This window comes from Melospiza georgiana, chromosome 9, assembly GCF_028018845.1.
Source record: "Melospiza georgiana isolate bMelGeo1 chromosome 9, bMelGeo1.pri, whole genome shotgun sequence".
NCBI lineage: Eukaryota > Metazoa > Chordata > Aves > Passeriformes > Passerellidae > Melospiza > Melospiza georgiana.
In genome coordinates this window covers 30,906,080-30,926,550 of record NC_080438.1, presented here as the reverse complement: position 1 = coordinate 30,926,550, position 20,471 = coordinate 30,906,080, and the positions used below count along the sequence as shown (strand labels likewise).

Here is a 20,471-nt window from a genome sequence, read left to right as displayed (position 1 = left end):
AACATCTGTAACCAGCCTCCAGCACTCAGCACCTGCCTGAACTTGCTTCCAGTGCTTCCTACCCCATGCCATGTTGCATAAATGCTTTGTTTATGTAGTGTTCCAGTTAAGTAACTTATTGGGTGAGAAGCTCACATTTCCAGGATTTGGCTTTCAAAGGCCTGCCCTCATTACTCCCAGTTCTTGATCCAGGTTATTTAATGTTCCCTTCTAAGGTTTTGACAGACCTTAGCCAAAATGGGAATAAAAAGAGAAATTATAATTATGGTTCTTCAATGGAAAGGGTTAATGGGAGGCCTTCATCATGATCTCAGTGCAGTATCCTGGTTTTTCTGTGAGAAGCCTTAAATGAGCCCTTGTCCAAGTGGAAACGCTGCCTTGAAAGGGAACAAGCAAAACCCCAGGGAAAGAGCCAACCCTCATGTGTTGGTTGTGGCAGCAAATGGAGCAGGGGATGTTTAATGTCACTTTGTCCCTTCATCCCAGTTTGGGTCCCTGGAGCTGTTTCTATATGGAAGCAGCACCTGAATGTATGTGGTGATAAAACACCTTCATCCTCTGCCTGTGAGGGGACAGCAGGAAACAGAGACCTTGTTAATCTTTGAAATTGCTCTTTACAGCGCTGTTATTTTTGTAAATGTTTTCATAACTATTTTAATAAATGAATTAAAAAATAAACCATTCTTACAAGAGGTGGTTCCTAATGATGAGTCTGGAGGAGACTGAGGGACACCTCCAGGGGCTGAGGGACAGCTCCAATCTCTGCTCCCTGTGACAGGACCCAGGGAATGGCTGGAGCTGGGCCAGGGGAGGTTTAGGTTGGATTTTGGGAAGGTTTCTCATCCAGAGGGTGCTGGCACTGCCCAGGCTCCCCAGGGAATGGGCACGGCCCCGAGGCTGCCAGAGCAGCTCCAGGAGGGCTCAGACAGTGCTCTGATGGGATTGTTGGGGTGTCTGTGCAGGGCCAGGATCACTGACCCCTGTGGGTCCCTCCAGCTCGGGGGATTCCCTGATGTTTGCCTCTGGCACTGTCCCCCCCTGGTGTCCCTGGTGTCACACACTCCTGGGAGGCTCTGGGGGAGCCGGGATGGTCCCTGCAGAGCCGGGTGCCGCTGCCAGCGCCCGGCACGGCTCCAGCGCTCCGTCCCACTCCTCCCTGGGCTTTTCTTCTTTGTAATCACTTCTGCTTGGGAAGAATTTAGGTCTCAGGAAAACAGTGAAAGCCCCTTTTTGTGTGAACAGCAGGACAAAAGCTCCCAAAGCCCGGGGAGGATTTTGGTGCTGAAAGCCGGCTCTGTTCCCGGGGTGCTCTCATTGGTGGGGGCTGTTTTGGGATGGGGCTGCCCTGGGCAGGGCTCAGCACCCCATAAATACCCAGCACAGCTCTGGCTCCCTGCTTGGCTCCAGAGGCTCAGGCCCTTCATCAGGGAGGATGTACAGCCAGTGAGTATCCCTGAGGCTCCTCTCTGTGGGAGCACATCCCACGTGGAGCACTGGCTGGGGCTGGGGGCAGCGGGGTTTGGAGGGGAGGAGAGGTGGGGAGGTCTCCATGTCTCCATCTCACATCCCATGCCAAGGTGTGGTCCTGGTCTGGGGGAACAGGCTCACCTCCAGGTTCCAGAGGATTGACCAGAATTTAGAGCAGGGTAATAGAATCCTGGAATGGTTTGGGTTGGAATTGACCTTAAAGCCCATCCAGTGCCACCCCTGCCATGGGCAGAGCCACCTTCCACTGTTCCAGGTGCTCCAAGCCCTGTCCAGCCTGGCCTTGGCACTGCCAGGGATCCAGGGGCAGCCACAGCAAATCTGGGCAGAGTTCACCAGCCTGTGCCTGGTGTGTCTTCATGGGCTTTGCAGCACATAGAATTGGAACCCAACAAATAATTCTTTGCTTCAAAAAAAAAAAAGGAAAAAAATTTAAAAAGGCTTTTCCAAGAGCTGAGAGATACAAGCTGGATTTTGCTTTTCTGGTGATTTGGGTGTCCTGGTTTGTTGGGCTGCAGTATGGGGTGTCCCCTCGGTGTCCCTGTCCCTCCTCACACTCGGGACAGTTCTCAGCAGCTGTTTGGAACCTCAGAGCCTTTCCCCATGGAAAGGTGCTTCTCCTTCCTTCCTCCCCCAAGTTCTTTGCAAGCCATGGATCATCCAGTGCAGAAAGATCCATCCCTCCCTGGGGGGGCTCCCAGCTGTGCCCCAGCTCCGGGCTCACCCAGCTGTGCCCTTCCAGGGTGGAGCATCCTGCTGGAGGCTACAAGAAGCTCTTTGAGACAGTGGAGGAGCTGTCCTCTCCAGTGACTGCCCACGTCACAGGTTGGTCTGGGGCCTCATCTCCTCCTGCTCCCCTTTGCTCCCGCAGCTCTGGGGCTGCCAGGGCTTTACAAGGCTGGATGTGAAGGAGCTCACAGGGCTGGTGATCTGGGGTAGAGAAAGGCCAGGTTGGGTGGGGAGCTCTTTAGACAATACTGAATGTCTTGGTCCACAGCAGGTGTGAAGAAATCAGAGCTTGAAGAGGTCATTTGTGTTTAAACACTAAGCTTAATTAGAAAATGAAGTTTTGATTTTCTCACTGTCACAATGAAAATTCCTTGGTCTGATTTGCCGTACCCATCCCAACGCTGGGTCTCCCACAGGCAGGATTCCCACCTGGCTGAGAGGAAGCCTCCTGAGATGTGGTCCTGGCTTGTTTGAGGTGGGCTCAGAGCCCTTCTACCATCTCTTTGATGGCCAGGCACTGCTGCACAAGTTTGACTTCAAGGAGGGGCATGTCACCTACCACCGAAGGTACGAGCCAGTTTTCCAAGCAAAAGGAATAAATAAGGAAGCATTTGCTTGTCTGAAATGCTGGGAACAGGCTGTGTCTGTGGGAGATCCTGGTTATTTCGAGTCCATGTGGTTATTGGAAGAGCTCTAGCAGTGATATCATTAACCCAGCTCCAGATGCAATGTGAGGTTGTGGAGAACTCCAGATGCAATGAGAGGTTGTGGAGAGCTCCAGATGCAATGAGAGGTAGTGCCAGAGCTCTCCCGGGGTTCATCAAAGGAATGTTTGCATTAATTGCACAGCCCGGTGTCCCGTGTAACAGAGTTTCCCTCCTGGCCCCAGGTTTGTCCGGACCGACGCCTACGTGCGAGCCATGACGGAGAAGAGGATCGTGATAACGGAGTTTGGCACCTACGCCTACCCAGACCCCTGCAAGAACATCTTCTCCAGGTCCCTCGGGTGGTGCACACACTGCTGGGATGTCCCATGGAGTTTCTGCTTCCCAGGAGCCCCTGACTGCCTGTTGGTTTTCTCTGCTCAGGTTTTTCTCCTACTTCAAAGGTGTGGAGGTGACGGATAACGCCCTGGTGAATGTCTACCCTGTGGGTGAGGATTACTATGCCTGCACTGAGACCAACTTCATCACCAGGATTAACCCAGACACCCTGGAGACCATCAAGCAGGTGGGTCTTTGTCCTGGCAGGACAGAGGTGTGGAGAAAGAAAACTCAAATGAAAATCATGGAGTCAGAGAATGGGTTGGGTTGGCAGGGATCTTAAAGCCCATCCAGTGCCATCCCTGCCATGGCAGGGACACCTCCCACTGTCCCCAAGTGTCCAGCCTGGCCTGGGCACTGCCAGGCATCCAGGGGCAGCCACAGCAAATCTGGGCACCTGTGCCAGGGCCTGCCCACCCTCACAGACATTCTTTCTAACATCCACCTAACTCTGCCCTCCTGTCCCTCCACGCCTTGTCCCCAGTTCCTCCCCAGCTCTCCTGGAGCCCCTTTAGGCACTGGGAGGGTCCCCCCTGAACCTTCTCCTCTCCAGGTGAACACCCCCAGCTCTCCCATGGCAGAGGGGCTCCAGCCCCTGCAGCATCTTCAAGTTGTGGTTGGAGTTTGCAAATCAGAGCTCAGTTTTAGACTTTGAGAGGAATTTCCCACACACAGAGCAAGGATGCATTGACTCACAACACCCTGCAGACCTTGTGCCTTCCCACCTCACTCCTGACTCTGTCCCTGCTGTTCTCCAGGTGGATCTCTGTAAATATGTGTCTGTCAATGGGGCAACAGCTCATCCCCACATTGAGAATGATGGCACTGTTTACAACATTGGCAATTGCTTTGGGAAAAACTTTGCCCTGGCCTACAACATCATCCGGATTCCTCCTCTGCAGGCAGGTCAGTCAATCCCACCCCTGAGACAGCTGGGAAACTTTTCCCTTATGAGTCATTTCTTTGTCCTTTAAATGAACTTTGTTATCCAGTTAAGCTTTTTCTAAGCTCCTTTAATTTTTATTTTTTTAATGTTGTATTTAAGTCATTTCCAGGTGGCTTCTAAATGATGAATTTTGTGTTAAAGGCAGGAATTTGCTGGGTAGAGGCTGTAAGTGCAGCCCACATGTGGGTGAGACCTCCATAACCTCTCACCTGTCCCATTCCAGACAAGGAAGACCCCATGAACAAGTCGGAGGTGGTGGTGCAGTTCCCCTGCAGTGACAGGTTCAAGCCCTCCTATGTCCACAGGTAACATTCCATGGGGTCAGCAGGTCAGCTGCAACCAGGGACTAGTTTTCACATGTATTCAGCAATGAAAATTAGGTGATTAACCAAAATAAATTTTGAGCAACGATCCATGTGTTTAAGATAAGCAGCTCCATGGTTTTTGTCCAAAGTGACCCCAGTGAGTCTGATGTGCTCCCCTGCCTTTCCCCACAGCTTTGGGCTGACCCCAAACTACATCGTGTTTGTGGAGACACCAGTGAAAATCAACCTGCTCAAGTTCCTCTCCTCCTGGAGCCTCTGGGGAGCCAACTACATGGACTGCTTCGAGTCCAACGAGACCATGGGGGTAAGCATGGGCTCATCCCAAACTGGGCTGGACTGGGCAGCCAGACCTGGCTTGGGGGGTCCCTTAGCTTCACCTTCATTTCCCTGAGCCTAAGCCCAGCTGCTGTGTGCTTTGCAGGTGTGGCTTCACGTGGCAGAGAAGAAGAAAGGCAGGCTCCTCAACCTCAAATACCGCACCTCGGCCTTCAACCTCTTCCACCACATCAACACCTACGAGGACAACGGGTTCCTGATCGTGGACCTGTGCACCTGGAAGGGGTGAGGCCAAGGCTCCCTGGGCACCACCACTGCCCCTTGCACCACACCCCCCCTCCCTGCCCTGGCACATCCTTGCTGGGACGTCCGGCACTTCCACCAACCCACTGAACATCTAACACGTGGTGACATGTAGACTACACAGCACTGAGCTCTCCAGAGGTGCAGGGAGCCTGCTTGACACTCATTTTCCAGGAAAAAAAAAATTCATCTGTTATTTACTTTTATCTTTAAGAAATGTTAGTGATTGGTGAAGGGTTGATGCTATTCTGGCTCCTGGGGCTGCAATGAGCAGGGTGTGTGTGAGGCTTGAATGCTGCTCTTCATGTAAACACAGAAATGTGGCACTGAAATGATGAAGCTCAACCCTGTGTTGGCTGCATACCCAGGATACCCTGAGCTGAGCTGATCCTGGCACAGAATCATAGAATTCCAGACTGCTTTGGGTTGGAAGGGACCATAAACTCATCTTGTTCCACTCCCTGGCATGAGCAAGGTTGCTCCAAGCCCCTTCCCATGCCTGTACTGAAAACAGCAGTTGCTGGGGTTTTGTGACAGGGGCTGTGGTGCACACACAGCTCAGCTCTGCTGAGGAGCTGGACTGGGGCTTCTGTCACTCTGTTTTGCCCCATGCAGTGTCCAAGGCCAGGTTGGACAGGGCTTGGAGCACTCTGGGACAGTGGAAGGTCTCCCTGCCCACGGCAGGGGATGGCACGAGATAAACATTAAGAACCCTCCAACCCAAACCATTCTAGGCTTCTATGAATTTTTGGCAAAAACCACCTACACTTCCCCCACACCTGCAAAGGCCAGCTGTATTTGTCTGTTTGGTGCAGGTTTGAGTTTGTCTACAACTACCTGTACCTGGCCAACCTTCGGGCCAACTGGGACGAGGTGAAGCGGCAGGCGGAGAAGGCGCCGCAGCCCGAGGCCCGCAGATACGTCCTGCCCCTGAGCATCGACAAGGTACTGCAGGCTGCTCCTCTCCCTGCCAGGCTCCTGCCCCACTTGCTTCAAATTCAACCTTTGCATCAAGAGAGAAAACATGAAGCATGGGCTTTCAGAGAAACTTTGTATTTTCTTTAGCTGATGAATGTTTTTCTAGTTTATTTATATGGCTGCCAAGAGAGGTTGTGGCTGCTCCATCCCCTGGAAGTGTCCAAGGTTGGGCTGGATGGAGCTCTGAGTAACTGGTCTAGTGGAAGGTGTCCCTGCCCATGGTGAGGAAAATGAGCTGAGCTTTATGGTCCCTTCCAACCCAAACTCTTTGATGACTCCACGTGTTACTATTCATGGCAGAGCCTGTGGGGCAGCAGTTAATACTGGATCTGCTCAAAGCACAGAAGGGAGCAGCCACAGCCCAAGCACGCGTGGTTAAATCCTCCAGCCCTCGGTGTGAGGTCCCTGGAGCTGCCAGCCTGGCACAGACAGAGCTCTCTGGCTGGCAGCTGCTGGGTTCCTTTCCATGACCCTGCTCGTGGTGGCTGCTGGGTGGGCCAAGGGCTGCAGGGGACCTCTCACGGAGCTCACTGGGCTGTGGATCAAGTGAGAAGTGCAAGCCCACGTGGCAGTGCTTAATGAAGCCCCTGAATGCCTCCAGCAGGGAGGGAAGCTGTGTTTAGGCTGAGGATCAGGACAGTTCTTGCAGCACTGCCAAGCACACAGGAGCAGTCGCCTCCTGCCACTCCTGAGGCTCTGCCACACATCACTGCCTTCCCTGTTCGGTGCTGTTTGCTACAGCTCTGTGCAAATAATCCACAACTTTTCTCCAATCCCTTGGGTATTTGTTTCTCTTTGTCACAGGCTGACACAGGGAAGAACCTGGTCACCCTGCCCTACACGACGGCCACGGCGACGCTGCGCAGTGACGAGACCATCTGGCTGGAGCCAGAGGTGATTTTCTCAGGGCCACGGCACGGTACGATGCCAGCCCGGCTCCCCCAGGCCACAGCAGCCACGTGCTGCCTGCACGCCGTGTCCCCCTAACCCTCAGCATTTATGCACATTCACTTCTCCTTGTAGCCTTTGAGTTCCCCCAGATCAACTACAGGAAGTACGGAGGGAAGCCGTACACGTACACCTACGGGCTGGGGCTGAACCACTTTGTCCCAGACAGGGTAAATATCAGCCAACGGGGGATGCCTTCGATTTGGGGACAACAAGGAGTATTTCTGAGCTCTGTGGTTGTGTGCTGTCCCCACCTTTAGCTGTGCAAGCTGAACGTGAAAACCAAGGAGACCTGGGTGTGGCAGGAGCCAGATGCTTACCCGTCAGAGCCAATCTTCGTTTCCCACCCGGATGCGCTGGAGGAAGATGATGGTAATGCTGGGGGTGGTGGCATTGGGATTGGGATTGGGATTGGGATTGGGATTGGGATTGGGATTGGGAAGGGCTGTGCCAGGCTGGCTGCAGGGCTGAGATGGGACTGGTATGAACACTGGTGGGAAATTTCTGAGGAAACACGGGAAAACTAAAACTATAGTAATAAAATTTTGGGTTGGGAAGGACCTTAAAACTCATCCCGTTCCACCCCCTGCCATGGGCATGGACACATTCCACTGTCCCAGGTTGCTCCAAGCCTTGAACCTGGCCTTGGGCAGTTGCAGGGGCAGCCACAGCTTCCCTGGGCAGCGTGTGCTGTGTCCCTGTCCCTCAGCATGGATGACTCTCCCGGGATTTCTGGTGCCCTGAGTGCCAGGGCTGCTCTCGCCTTGCCCAGCCGGGGTCAGACACAGCCCACGCCCACCTGGGCCACACCCAGCGTGTTCTCACCTTGCAGGGGTGGTGCTGAGCATCGTCATCAGCCCGGGGGCGGGGCCCAAGCCCGCCTTCCTCCTCATCCTCAACGCCAAAGACATGAGCGAGGTGGCCAGGGCCGAGGTGGAGGTGAACATTCCTGTGACATTCCACGGGCTCTTCAAGAGAGCGTGAGCACAAACAGCGACACCTGGCCCGGGCTTCTTCCAGCTCCCAAAGGCGCAGCCTCCGTTTACAGGTGACCCAAACTCCTTCCACAGCCCTTTGCATTTGTGGGGCTGCTTAACTCAGATCAAGCAGTTCAGTCTTGTCAATGATTCTTCAAAATGGTTAATCAGGTATTTTTTTAAATGCACCCTTTGGTACCATTTCCAGTTAAACCACACGTTGGGGGTGGTGGAGAGGTTCTGTTTATGCAAAATTAAACTTTGTAGCTGCAGCAGAGCGAAAGAAGCTGAAAGAGCAGAGAGTAACCTCAACACTTTTACATGATGTGGTAACATAGTGTACAACTGGCTGTGCTCTGTTACATGGTTGAGAATTTTTAGCCTAAACTGAATGATTCTGGATTGAAACACCATCCTGGTAATTGCTGTGGTACCCTCAGAGCAATCCCAGTGCAGTTTTCCACAGCTGCTTTGGGAATCCCAAGAGGGTGGCAGGCAGAGTTTTGTTCTTCACCCAGGCTGCAAACTGCACACCTTCCCTTGTGTGTTTGCTCCTTTCCCTTTCTTTTGTCCAAGTGTCCTTGATTTCTGGATTTCATGTAAAAACATGGACGTGAAAAAATCAAGCAATTGTTACCCCTTGGGCTGACTTTGCTTCCTTAGAGTGCTACAGATGTTCAGCTTAATCCTTCCTTCTCCCAAAATAAACTTTCTGCTGATGTTAAAAGAGGTTACTGTTGAGAATAAAAACTTCCTGCCAGCAGATTTAAAATCAGGGATTCTTGTTTGTCTTCAATTGTTCAACACTTTTATTAATGGTATCAAAGCATTAGAAAACCTTTATACTCAGAGTTCTGGTAGAGGGTTCTGGTTTGAGGGGGCTGCAGTTACATCCTGATGATGGGATGGGGACGGGGAGACACAGCCTGGTACTTCTTCTGTTCCATGATCTCCAAGCACTGGGCAATCACCTAATTAAAAACAAAAACCAATATAAACAATGAGCCTCAAACAAAACAAATCCCAACCAGTGCAACTCATTAGTTCTGAGCTTATTTTTATTTGTTCCTTCTGTTTGTGGAACACTGAACAAGGTAAAATTAACAGTTCAACTCTCTCTTATTTTCATGTGTAGCTCATCAAGTGGGAATTTCAGGGCTACAGGACTAAAGAAACTTCTTGGTGCTCTCTGTTATCAAAGTTCCCATAAACTCCATGAAAATATTTACCATCCACATAGTTCCAAAAACAGGCACCATATTTAGAAGGGCTGTGTTGTGATTTAACCCCAGCTGAAACCAGGACAGATTGAGATCTTCAAGTAAACAAACTTCAGAAGTGCAGAGAAGATTTTTATTGCTAATAAACAATCTAACAAGGAAAAATAAAAGAACAAAGGCAGCAGCTTTCAGAAAGAACCTAATGGAGGGAGGGATTTCTGCCAATTTCAAATCAATAAAAAGGCAGGGGAGCATCCCAAATGCACACAGCAAATTTAAAGCAGGAAGAGAAAATTGCAAAAAGCAACATCCCAGGATAAAAGAATGTTTTGGAAACAAAAGGAATTCTGAGGAGCCTGAACTCCAAAGAGAGAAGATATGGGTAAATATATGGAAAAAAGGGATTCAGATGCAGATTCAAATTGTGGTAATTCAAAGGAGAGGCTCAGTGAGGAAATGCTGTGGTCAATTCAAGAGAAACTTTTTTGATAAACTAATGGGGAAGAGCAAGGATGAGAATTACAGAGAGAAATTCCATGGAGTGAGAAGTGGGAGCCCCAGGTCTGGATTCAGCACATTGCCAACCCTGAGTGAGTCATGCTCACCCACTGTGAGATTGGAGAACAAAATGGCCTAAAAGGAAAACCCACCTTTCTGGTGTCTTGAGGTAGGATGATCCCATCATCCCAGAGCCTGGCAGAGGAGTAAAAGGCACTGCTTTCTTCCTCTAACCTGGAGAGGGCAGAGAATTGAACAGGCTTAAAAGCACAATAAAAACAGCAGAGCAGTGAAAAGAAATTACAGATGAAACAGGCAAATCCATCCATCTGAAGAGAATGGGCAGCACTGCTGTTAAAATGAGTCAGAAAGCAGCAAATAACAGAGCTGACCATTCTGAGTAACAGGAAGACTCTAACAGAAAGACATTAAACTGTGTGGAAATTTAAAATATTTTTGCAGTAGATCCATGTTTGTTTCATTTGTCGGGACGTGTTGCTCTATAAGATGAACAAAAGTAGGTAATTGAACCATGAAATCCCTGTCAGGTTGATATTGAATGTCCTTACTTTGCCTTCAGCTGTTTTAGCTCCAGTTCCTCTCCTGTCCAGTCCCCAGCTGGTGGAACTGTGGGGAAATTTTGAGAATCCACAAGACCAACTCTTGCATTGGGCCACAGGAACAGAAAGTTTGGACTGAACGATCTACCACACTGCAAGGAAAAAACCAAAGAAACAGAACAAACCCACTGAGATGAATCATAAAGAGGTGTCTGTGGGATGAAACCACCAAGGGCAAGGCAGGATGGAGCACAGGTGGATTTGTATGAGGACAGACACCCTGTGCTAGGAACCACCACCTCCCCACTGCCTTCAATATTTCTATTTTAATATTTCATTTTGAATTCCAAGCACTTCCATGTTTGATTCTTCCATGTTTGCTTCTCAGCTATCACATGCATTGTTGCATTTCTTACTTAAAAATGAGTTCAGAGCTCAGTTCCCCAGCTGTGTTTTAGAAATGCAGTGACACTTGAGCAGTGTGGCAGGTGTGTCCCCAAGCCCTGGGCTGGTGCCACCCATACCATGACGTAGCTGTCACTCCCAAAACAGCCTCCAATGACAATGGTTATTTTGGGAACAGCAGCACAGGCAACTGCAGCCATCATGGAGGCCTGGGCCTTCAGCCTGTTGGAATGAGCCTCTGCCTGGAATAAAAATAGGTATTTTAGATCCTTTAAGACTTTATTCTAGATTGCCTCCACTCCCAACAAACTTGTATTTCTAAATTATTTATTTATTTACAATTCTGCAGAAACAGATCTGGGATCTGATGGAGGTTTTACTTTCCTTAGCCCAGGACAAATCCTACTGGGCTTTAATGCCTTCACTTTCAAAAGAGAAATAGCCAATTTTCTAGAGTGCAGAGTAAGCAGAGGAATCAATAACCTGTATTTCAATGTCAAAAAGCACTGCAAATCCCAAACTTTCCAGCTTGCCTTGCTAACTGAACAGTATCATTTTATACCAGCATCCAGGCCTGCTTAAAATTCAAGTGAGAATGTTCTTAAATCTTTCTGTTAGCAAAGTCATTACAAAGCTTCATCAAGAGTGGTTAAAGAAACAGTTTTCCTAACAGTTAATAATTCTGAAAATGTAACTTTAGGCCCAACAAGAACTCAGAGTTGTTGGAAATGCATTGAAGCAAACATGCCATACCTGTGAGATGCCTGCAGGCTCTGCTGGCTGTGGAGCAGTGTTTTGGAGGAAGAGGATGGGAATTCCCCTCTGGCCACAGAGCTGGACAAAGTGGCTGCCCTTGAGAGCAGCATCGTGAGCCAGCTCCCCATTGCTGGCCACTATCCCCACCAAGTGCCTACAGAACAAACAGGGACAGTTGGACTCCATGATCTGAGAGGTCCTTTCCAACCTCAGCAATTCCATGATTCTCCCTCTTGAGCCCTAGGAATGGCTGGAGTGGTGTGGGACCTGCTGAGGCCACAAAAGCTGTTGAGAAATGCATGTGCAGCCATTTGGATGGGGAATGTTCCCAGCCATACCCTCCCACATGGCCAAATCCTGTCACCAATGTTGTCCCATAGGCAGCCTTGAATTCCTGGAATCTGCTTCCATCCAGCAGCCGGCTCAGGATCTGCAAACAAATACACAGACTTGACTTTACTAGAGAATTTGAGGTGAAAATAGGAGAGTTCTGCTAAAAGAAATGCTCTGTTCAAACAGCAGCAGACCTGAGTTATGCAAGATGAGCACAGAGGGTCTTTGGGTGACTTGCTAAATGCTCAATATGCACAAACCATCCAATTTGTGTTTAGTTTAATTACCAACTGTGTATTTTAAGACAAAGGCTAACTCCAAAATTATTTTAGTTTTACAAAGCACAGCTGTTCCTGTGCATAAAAATGTAAAAAAGCAAAAACCAAACCCCAGTGTGTGCAGTTTCAGATTCTGTGCGTAAGAAATGTTTGGTTGATATTGCTCATGCTTTTCTCCAACACAGTTAAAAGCTGCCTTCAAAGCTTTCTACAGTCAATTCCCTCGAGTGCAGGGATTTACCACTGGAAAAGATACTGCATTCACATCCTTGGAGACAAAATCTCATGTAGAACACAAAGGAAACAGCGTGGGCAGCTCTGCATGTCTCTGCTTCAGCTTTAGTTCCATCCCAACGTCAAACAAGTGTGATTTGAGCTGTGTTGTTTTTTCAGTCAATAATTTCACCATTTCTTTTACATTATTTTAATGTTTGGGGGAAAAAAACAAAAAGGCAGGGGAAGGGAAACACAGACATGAAAGGGGTGTATGCTCTCAAGGCAGCCAACACAGTGCAAGACATAAAGCAAGCATCCCAACAGTGCATGGAATCAGCTGGGCAACACTGGCACAATCTGGATTATTTTATCTCCAGCAGGATTTCAGGTATTTAAATGTTTTTATAATAAACTGTTGCCATCCTGCTTTATTTCAGGCTTAAGACAGGCTGGCAACAGATGAGGTAATAATTCAGAATAACACCTGGAGGTGTGGGACAGAGTAGAGTGAAGGATGCAGGAATGAAATCCCTGTTCCCTTACCAGTTTGACAGGAAGAGTGTAGCTGTAAGCCAGTGGTGCCAGGCCCAGGAGCTCCTCAGGGCTGTACAAGGGACTGTCAGGCTCCCTGTCCTGCTCTGGCACTGGCTCACAGTTTAAGGTAGAGACAATATTACGAATGCACTCATAGGCCTCCTTTTCTGAGGGTGCAAAATGGTCACTGCAGCCACTGACTCTGGGAGAGAGAGACATTAATTAGCATTGAATTAATGAGTTCTATATCCTGAGAGAAAACCCAAACTCTAGGAAAAGAGCTGAGAGTCTCCAAATGCCCTGTGGAAATACTGTGTGATTTGTTTCTGTATGAATGAGCTGAAAGCAGTCACTCAGTGGAATTTCTGGGAAGTCCAATCCCAAATCAAATTCACAGTAAGGAGTTGATCTTCCCCATGACTTTTGTGTTTATCTGGATTAAAGAAAGACCTTGGGATTTATTTTTTGCGATGCTGTTGTTGCAGACAATATCAAAAGGGAAAAGAGGAAAGCAAGCTTCAGGAATTATTTCAAACTAAGTGGTTGCAGCCAAGATATAAGGACAGGAATGTATTCCATGCAGCATAATTGGGTTAAATATGTGTATTCTGGAAAACACTTGGAAAAGAGGAGATAGCATCCCTTTTCTGTAGCTGCTCCCTGTGAGGCACAGAGGAAATTACTTGCCTGAAGTCGTTCAAGAAGTATGTGGAACAATAGAGATCCAAATCCAACCTGTCCAGTCCCTGCCTCACCCCATCAATAACCTCATTTTACTTCCATTTGGCTGATTTAACCCAAACCCCTGAACCTGAGAAGGCAAGCCAGTGTAAGCACAGGTTCCACTCTGATCCCTGCTCTGAAATGCCAATCCACATTCCTTTCAGGCTGAGCGTGCTGAATTCCCTGCTTTTGAGAAATCTCCACCTACTGTGAGTGAAGCCTGGCTCCTCCAAGCTCCTCAGGAGAGACATCTTCTCCCGTGGCAGCTTTCACCAGGGGCGGCCCAGCGAGGAACAGCATCCCAATTTTATCAATGATCACGGATTCCTCGGCCATGGTGGGCACGTAGGCACCTCCAGCCACACAGGAGCCACACACCACGGCCACCTGAGGGGACACACACACAGCAGTGCTGGACAGGGGACAGGAAAGGCAAAGCCAAGCCCAAAGTTGTTTCAGAAATGCACAAAGTGCTAAATCACAGCACTTGGGGAACAAAACCAGAAATTTTACTACCCATTTACACGTTCCCTACACCCCCTTGCACCCCCCATGCCACTGTACCTGAGGGATTCCCATGGCAGACATGATTGCCTCGTTGTAGAAAACTCTGCCACCATGCATCTTGTCAGGAAACAGCTCTGACTGAGGGGCAGGGAAAAGAAAAAAGGATTTTTAATGGTAACTACGAAACTTGATGCTTCCTCTTTACTCCATTCATTCCCAAACACACCAAAACTGACACTGGGAAGGTCCCCATCAATAATCACTCCTGATTAATATTTCATATATTTCATATACAGCATTCATTATGGTATTTATTCCTTTATACGTTGTCAAATACCCCAAAAATACCTATTTGCTTTGAAAGCACAGGTTAAGTTTTGTGACTTTTCTCTGAAATCAATATATTCTACAAACTGACCGTAAATGTGGAGAAGGGAAGGGTGGTAGTTCTACTTCATCTGTGAAATCCCTTCGGCAGTTTCCTTTTTTGCTTAGTTTTGGATACAATTCCAGGTTAACTTCCAGGTAACTTTTAAAATTTAATAACTTTAATTAACTTTAAAATTCCAGGTAACTTCTCCTGTGTGCTTGCCCCCCGCTGGAGAGAGAACAACTACAGTCTCTGTGACAGGATGATCTCTGCATTTCATAGAAGAACCTGTTCACATTCTTATTTTGCAGTCAGAATTGCAAAAACTCCACATTTAAAGGCCACAGAGCTGAGTGCACCACTGGCACAAACAGGACAATAAAATACACAACACTTTAGAGACTCTGGAGTGAAAATAGACACCTCCCACTATGTACTCATTTATCAGACACAAAAGCAGCTCAGCACACTCACTGGAGTTTCCAAGCTCTGCTCAAGTGGGAGGTGCAGGGCTAGCCCAGGTGCTGAAATAAACACTGCTATTTTGTGCTCTGCAGAGTGCCAGCAGTACCTGCAGGGGCAGGAAGGCTCCCCCACTGTCCACCAGGTGCACAGACAGCAGCCTGTTCTCCATGGCAATTTCCTGGGCTCTCAGCTGCTTTTTCACTCCAATTGGGTAAATGGTTCCTCCTTTCACAGTGGCATCAGCCGCAAAGAAGACACACCAGATCCCACAGATTCTGCCAATTCCTGCAAACAGTACCACAGATAGTTATCAGGGCTCTCTAAAGCAATAGGTAAAGCAAGGGGGGGCAAACCTTTTAACTTTATCAGGCGTTTTTCTCAGTAATGCTACATCAAGAAGCTCCAAATTAATATGAAATTCTCTGGAATGACAGTATTTAAAAAATAATCCAAATGACAGAAAAACCTCAAATAAATTTACATACTTCTGGTGACAATGTAACAGAAAGAAATACACTGTAACTATCCCTTGAGATAAAAGGGAAGGCAATTAAAAATTACCCCTATAAAACTGAAAAGTTTAACAATCTGTGATGAAAAAAAGGGTTTTCATACTGTTCTTCTAGCTACTTTTTGAACTGGAACCACTCTTCAAAACGCAATTTCGCTGATATTGAATGAAATTGAATTTCACTGAACTTCAATGAAATTTCATTTTGAAGAGCTGTTCCAGTTTAAAGAGACAATGTCTGCATAGAAAATGCAATTGTCTGTGATTTGAAAAACACTTCCAAATGTATGTCACAGCTCCTGTCTCTCACAGTAACTTTGTCCTCTCTCCTTGAAGAGGCAACAGCTGATTTGACACATCACCCTACATCTTTTGAGACAAAAATTAGTGAGTGGTAAGTGGAATTACTAAATCTAGAAGAAATTAAAGACTGTTCTTTCAAAAGTTTCTCCCATTACGGTAAAACAGCAGTGGCTGAACTCCTCCCTGCTGGGAATAAGAACTGGACAAAACCAGCGTTCACTTTTCCTAGGAAAGCACTTCAGATGCCAAAATACCCCATAACCTTCATTCCACGCATCCTTTCCCCCCCGTTTCCCTCTCCCAGAGCCCCCAGCACGCCGTTACCCGTGAGGCAGCCGGCAGCAGGGACATTCCCGTAGGGCATGTGCAGCCCTGCCAGCGGGGACAGCTCCAGGAAATCCGCATCGTCCAGCAGCAGCCGGAGGCGCTCCCGCACGAACAGCTTCTTGTTGCGCTGCGTGTGCCGCAGGACGGCGTCTGCTCCCCCTCCTCCCTTCACCCGCTCCAGCAGCTCCGAGTACCTGATGGGGAAAATCCAAAGCTTCACTCATGGGAACGAAGCTGCGGTCACACGCTGGAGGGGAGGATGGCTTCCAGAGGGACACGGACAGGGGACAGGTGGGGCTGGAGGAGCCTCAGGAGCTCGACACGGCCCAGTGCGGGTCCGGCCCTGGGCTGGGAAAATCCCAAACACAAACACGGGCTGTGGGAGAAGGGATGGACAGGAGATCGGGAGGATTTGGGGTGCTGGTGGATGAGAAGCTCATCCTGCCCTGTCCAGAGGAACCCATGGAGCTGCTGCAGGGCTGGAGCCCCTCTGGAGCCAGGCTGGGACACCTGGGGGTGCTCACCTGGAGAGGAGAAGGATCCAGGGAGAGCCCAGAGCCCCTGGCAGGGCCTGAAGGGGCTCCAGGAGAGCTGAGAGGGGCTGGGGACAGGGATGGAGGGACAGGACACAGGGAATGGCTCCCAGGGATGGATGGGACATTGGGAACTAGGAATTGTTTCCTGTGAGGGTGAGCGGGCCCTGGAATAGAATTCCCAGATTTGCTGTGGCTGCCCCTGGATCCCTGGCAGTGCCCAAAGCCAGGGTTTAGAGCACCTGGAACAGTGGGACGTGTCCCTGCCATGGCAGGGGTGGCACTGGATGGGCTTTGAGGGCCCTCCTCACCCAAACTATTTTCCTTACAAGCTACCCTTTAGCAGATTGAGCTTAAATATATTGCACAGTTTTCACACAAATCGCATGAAAATTAAGATAAATTCACATTTTCAGATTATTGTTTTTCCAAGGTGTAGTAAAAAGCAAAGGTCTATTATTTAAAGCAAACGTTTCACTTTTGTTATCCAAAAAACTGTTTAATAAAGCTAATAATATAATATATAATAATGAGGCTATCATAATGTGCCTGTCCTAATTCAGCATGAGCCTCCATGTTCCACCTGCTCTTGGGAATAATCCAGCCAAGAGCTTTGGGTGTGACTCTGTGATCTGGGTGGGCTCCCTGCACACAATGGAGTCTGGAAAAACTTCGAAGGAAAAGGATTTTACTCATGTCCTCAATGCCACCACAGGAGGGCACAATGTGTTTTCCAAAGCTTTGCTTCCAGCTCGTGGATTACTCCCCTGAACAAAGGCCTTTGCAATTTTGCCATCTGATCTTTTGGGACAAACGCATAAAACACATTTTGTCGTTTTATCTGTAAATGATGATGGACAGCAGCACCCATCCCCTACTCTGTCAGGAGTGTGTGAGTCACCATTTACGTCTTTGCATTCAAAATGCAACACGCAACAAATGTTACGTAGGTCTGGAAAAAGTATTTCTTGGCAATACGTGCAAAGCAACACATGGCACTGTTTCAAATAGTTTGCACCTTGGGTATTTCAGTCAACATTTCATGGACTGGTTTGTGTCGTAAGGGACCTCAAAGCTCATCCAGGAACACCAGGCTGCTCCAAGTCCCATCCAACCTGGCCTTCCAGGCATTGAGCAGCTACATTGCTCCATGGGGCGAGTATTTTACCATGTTAAAAATCCCTAAAGTGCCCGTGAGTGACTCTTACACCATGTCACAAATAGCAGCGCTCTAAAAACCCCACAAAACCGCTTTATTACCTTTTAATCAAAGCCTCGCTGTTCCTTAAATTCTCTTGGAACACATGTCGGTACACGGCAGGGACACGTCCGTCTAGAACAGGGAACGTTTTGGGATGGCGCCTGGATTTGGTTTTATTACTTAAAAACCGGCAGGGAGGCAGGTGCTGTGTCCTTCCCCAGCGCTGCCTCGGCAGCGGCAGCTCCCGATATTCCCTCTGGAGCAGGCAGAAAGCGGTTTTCTCCCGATATTCCCTCTGGAGCCGGCAGATTGGAGTTTTCTCTCGATATTCCCTCCGGAGCAGGAAGATCGGGGGTTGTTCCTGATACTCCCCCTGGAGCAGGCGGATCTGGGTTTTCTCCCGATATTCGCTCTGGAGCAGGCAGATCGGAGTTTTCTCTCGATATTCCCTCCGGAGCAGGAAGATCGGGGGTTTTTCCTGATACTCCCCCTGGAGCAGGTGGATCTGGGTTTTCTCCCGATATTCCCTCTGGAGCAGGTGGATCGGGGTTTTCTCCTGATATTCCCTCTGGAGCAGGCGGGTCAGGGGTTGTTCCTGATACTCCCCCTGGAGCAGGCGGATCGGGGTTTTCTCTCGATATTCCCTCTGGAACAGGCAGGTCAGGGGCCGCAGTGGCACGGAGGGCCCGGGGCGCCGCCGGCCCAGGGCGCACAGCAGGCCCGGGCTCCACATCGCCCCAGAACTGAGGGAAAACGAGTGATAGGAATTAAAGAGCAGGTTCCTCCTGCTGGGTGGCAGCGCGGCCCCTTCGCCTCGGGCGCGGGTCATGAGGAGACGCCCTTACTCCATTCCGCCATGAGAGGGCACCGCCGGTGCCCCGGGGACCGTGAGGGGACACCCCGGTTCCTGCAGAGGACATGAGGGGACGCCCTGACTCCATTCTGCCGTGAGGGGACACCCCAGTTCCTGCAGGGGACATGAGGGGACGCCCTGGCTCCATTCTGCCGTGAGGGGACACCGCCGGTGCCTGCCCTGTCCCGGGGACCGTGAGGGGACACCCCAGTTCCTGCAGGGGACATGAGGGGACGCCCTGGCTCCATTCTGCCGTGAGGGGGACACCTCTGTTCCCGCAGGGGACATAAGGGGACGCCCTGACTCCAGCCCTGGATCGAGGGTGGAGAGGCGACACTCCCGACTCCCGTCTTCCCGCAGGAGTCGTGAGGGGACACCCCTGGTTCCCCCTTTGATACGGGGGTCATGAGGAGCCACTTTGGCTCCAGTCGGTCGTGAGGGGGACACCCACTGTTCCTGCGGGGCCCGGAGAGAACCCCCCATTTTCCTGCGGGGACCGTGAGGGGACACCCCGGTTCCCTCGCGATTCGTGAGGGGACGCCCCTGTACCCGCGGGGGCCATGAGGGGACACCCCCGGTCTCTGTGGGGACCGTGAGGGGACGCCCCTGTTCCCGCGGGGGCTGTGAGGGGACACCCCGGTTCCTGCGGGGGCTGTGAGGGGACACCCCGGTTCCTGCAGAGGCTGTGAGGGGACACCTCTGCACCTGCGGGGACCGTGAGGGGGACACCCCTGTACCCGCGGGAGCCGTGAGGGGGACACCCCTGTACCCGCGGGAGCCGTGAGGGGACACCCCCGGTCCCTGCCGTGCCACGGCCGCCGCGAGGGGACAGCCCCGCTCCCCGCCGGGCCGGGCGGGCCCAGCCGGGCCTGCGGAGCGCGGCGGGGCCGGCACCGAGGCCGCCCGGGCCGGGTAAGGAGCGCGGGCCCGCGGCCTCTCGGCCGGAGCTCCGCGGCCCCCGCGGGCCCCACTCCCCGCCCGCCCCACGCCCGCCGCGGCCCCGCCGACCCTGCCGCCACCGCCCCTTCCTTACCCCGTCCGGTCCCCGCCCGCCGGTCGGGGCGGCGCCGCAGGGCGGCCCGCCCCCGGTGTCCTGTGCCCTCGGTGTCCTCTGTCCCTGGTGTCCTGTGCCCCGAGTGTCCTATGCCATGAGCATCCTTTGTCCCTGCCGTCCCATGCCCCGAGTGTCCTGTGCCCTGAGTGTCCCCTTCCTTGTGTGCCCTGTGCCCCAGATGTCATCTCTGAAATTCAGTTTATCATTAGAATTTTGCAACGCATTTGATTTTTCTCCTTCCACACCTCATCCCATCTCTGGGCTGCTTTGGTTTGCTACTGTCAACCATGGCACAACCTTCTAGAAATTACTGTGTGTTGCCTTTCAGTGCCTTCATTAAAATGCATCCCTGCCAGGGAGCTCTTTATCTGTATTATACATATTAATAAGGATGGGTAGCAATAATTAAGGGATGACTAATATGTTCGTGAGTGAAAGTATCCAGCATGGGCTGGAATTCGTAGGTAAATACATTATATATGTTATTAAAAAATCCTGAAGGTAATAATTAAAATTTCCTGAGATATAATAATTTAAAATAATATTTGCTGTCCTTTTACAGTTATAGCAGACAGGACACTTTTCAATGCTGTGCTCCCTTGTGGCAAGAGGCTCAGTTCAGGTGGAGCTGTGGGAGGAGGTGCCGCTGGCCTGGGTGGCTTCAGCTGTCCCGGGGGATGTGCCTGAGTCCCTGTGGCTGTCCCAAGCCCTGTGACAGAGAGAAGGTCTGTGCTGGACCAGGGAGAGCCCCGGGAGCAGCGGGCAGAGATGCTCTGCCAGATCAAAGGCAGCACTCGAGGGCAGCACAGACAC

General features: G+C 50.4%; 2 protein-coding genes across 3 annotated transcripts; one reads left to right on the top strand and one right to left on the bottom strand.

The window, feature by feature from the left end:
- The first annotated feature begins 1,384 nt into the window (after positions 1-1,384).
- Positions 1,385-8,768, top strand: RPE65 (retinoid isomerohydrolase RPE65). Of its 2 annotated transcripts, XM_058029831.1 has the most exons (14): positions 1,385-1,443; positions 2,228-2,310; positions 2,631-2,781; positions 3,104-3,211; positions 3,303-3,444; positions 4,016-4,163; positions 4,427-4,508; positions 4,701-4,833; positions 4,951-5,090; positions 5,924-6,053; positions 6,891-7,005; positions 7,110-7,204; positions 7,295-7,406; positions 7,867-8,768. In XM_058029831.1, the coding sequence occupies exons 1-14, from the start codon at positions 1,433-1,435 to the stop codon at positions 8,016-8,018; spliced, it is 1,602 nt and encodes a 533-aa protein (XP_057885814.1). In that variant the 5' UTR covers positions 1,385-1,432; the 3' UTR covers positions 8,019-8,768. The 2 variants fall into 2 exon arrangements, with proteins under 2 accessions (XP_057885814.1, XP_057885815.1); XM_058029832.1 differs by lacking the exon at positions 2,228-2,310 and having other exon boundaries at positions 1,417-1,443.
- Positions 8,769-8,796: 28 nt separating this feature from the next.
- On the bottom strand, positions 8,797-18,484 carry LOC131086649 (biotin-dependent 3-methylcrotonyl-coenzyme A carboxylase beta1 subunit-like). Its single transcript, XM_058029731.1, has 12 exons — positions 17,811-18,484; positions 16,015-16,211; positions 14,983-15,161; positions 14,099-14,179; positions 13,743-13,921; positions 12,821-13,013; positions 11,789-11,880; positions 11,448-11,604; positions 10,814-10,936; positions 10,299-10,441; positions 9,882-9,963; positions 8,797-8,982 (listed from the first exon to the last, which is right to left on the bottom strand). The coding sequence occupies exons 1-12, from the start codon at positions 18,482-18,484 to the stop codon at positions 8,899-8,901; spliced, it is 2,184 nt and encodes a 727-aa protein (XP_057885714.1). The 3' UTR covers positions 8,797-8,898.
- Between the last annotated feature and the right edge of the window lie 1,987 nt (positions 18,485-20,471).

Coding starts and splice junctions, on each gene's coding strand:
- RPE65 (XM_058029831.1), top strand. Junction 2,782..3,103: donor CATGTCACCTACCACCGAAG/GTACGAGCCAGT, acceptor TCCTGGCCCCAG/GTTTGTCCGGACCGACGCCT. Junction 4,834..4,950: donor AGTCCAACGAGACCATGGGG/GTAAGCATGGGC, acceptor TGTGCTTTGCAG/GTGTGGCTTCACGTGGCAGA.
- LOC131086649 (XM_058029731.1), bottom strand. CDS start 18,484: ATGTGGAGCCCGGGCCTGCTGTGCGCCCTGGGCCGGCGGCGCCCCGGG. Junction 13,014..13,742: donor GGAGCCAGGCTTCACTCACA/GTAGGTGGAGAT, acceptor TCTCTCTCCCAG/AGTCAGTGGCTGCAGTGACC. Junction 9,964..10,298: donor CTAAAACAGCTGAAGGCAAA/GTAAGGACATTC, acceptor TGCCCTCTCCAG/GTTAGAGGAAGAAAGCAGTG.